This window comes from Aureococcus anophagefferens, assembly GCF_000186865.1.
Source record: "Aureococcus anophagefferens unplaced genomic scaffold AURANscaffold_2151, whole genome shotgun sequence".
NCBI lineage: Eukaryota > Pelagophyceae > Pelagomonadales > Pelagomonadaceae > Aureococcus > Aureococcus anophagefferens.
The window spans coordinates 1-1056 of NW_008706678.1; the positions used below are offsets into that span (position 1 = coordinate 1).

The following is a 1056-nucleotide window of genomic DNA, read 5'->3' on the forward strand; positions in this document are numbered from 1 at the left end:
CACTCTGAGGATCCCCCGTGTTGCTGTCGTAGACGCCGCCCCGGGCGCCGAACTCGACGAAGAAGCCGCTGTCCGCCTGCGAGTCGTTGCGGAAGAGCTCCTCCCAGAGCACGCGGTCCTGGCCGCCCTCGCTCATCTGGTACTCCGCCTCGTTCGGCTCGAGCAGCGGGCGCGACGGGCCGCCGTTGACGCGGAAGCCGTGGGCGCTGTACTCGAACTGCGGCGCGGCCGGCGCCCGCGGACGCGTCGCGACGAGGACGACGACGACGAGCAGCGCCAGGGCCGCCGCGGCCTTGGTGCGCGCCGGCACCGCCATCGCGGCTGCGTGCGACGAGATCGCGACGTCCGACGCGCTTTTGCACGGACAGCAACAACAAATCCAGGCTGCTGAAGCACTGCAATTGAACACTTGGTGAAGCTCCACGGAGCTCCGCCACAGCCCACGCTGCTATCGCGCGCAGATACGTCTGAGCCCATGTTTACCGGTTGCACTCGCTCGAAACGTCGAGCACGTTTTCGAGCGTGCGATGGAGAATCCATCAGCTTCTCAGACCCACAGCCCAGCCATAATGCAACGACGTACCACGATCCCAGTGGCTTTGTTGACCGCGCGCGTACGGACGAGGCAACGGCGAAAACTCGACATCGAGCCGATTGCGGGGCGACGCGAACGAGAGGTTTTATGGGCTGGGATGGGGCGCGTTCGGCTTCCCCGACCCCTTCGAGCTAGATTTGAGCCCTCGCAGCACCAGAGATCGTTCATCGTCACCCACGCATCGCCTCGGTGCAAGGGTTAGGTCGCGGGGCTCGAAATGGTCGAGCTCGTCTGGTCGGGCTCGGGCGCCGTCGCGGCCCGCGGCGGCTCCCGTTACCGTCAAAACAAGGACGAGATCGCTGGACCTAAAGCTTGGCGCCCCTCGGGGCACCGGTTCCGAGGCCGGAACCGCCTTTAGGTCCAGCCGAAAGACTCTGTCTCGACCATACTCGGGCGGTGCGTCCCCGCCCGCGCCCGCCGTCAGCTCCTCTCGAACGCGGCCCAGCAGCAAGCTCTCCCGT

General features: G+C 66.4%; 1 protein-coding gene across 1 annotated transcript; it reads right to left on the reverse strand.

Moving 5' to 3' along the window:
- Positions 1-3: 3 nt before the first annotated feature.
- On the reverse strand, positions 4-316 carry AURANDRAFT_69531 (hypothetical protein; the record flags this gene model as incomplete). Its single annotated transcript, XM_009045302.1, has 1 exon — positions 4-316. A coding segment is annotated over one exon (313 nt), but the record flags the coding sequence as incomplete, so codon positions are not given.
- Positions 317-1056: the final 740 nt, after the last annotated feature.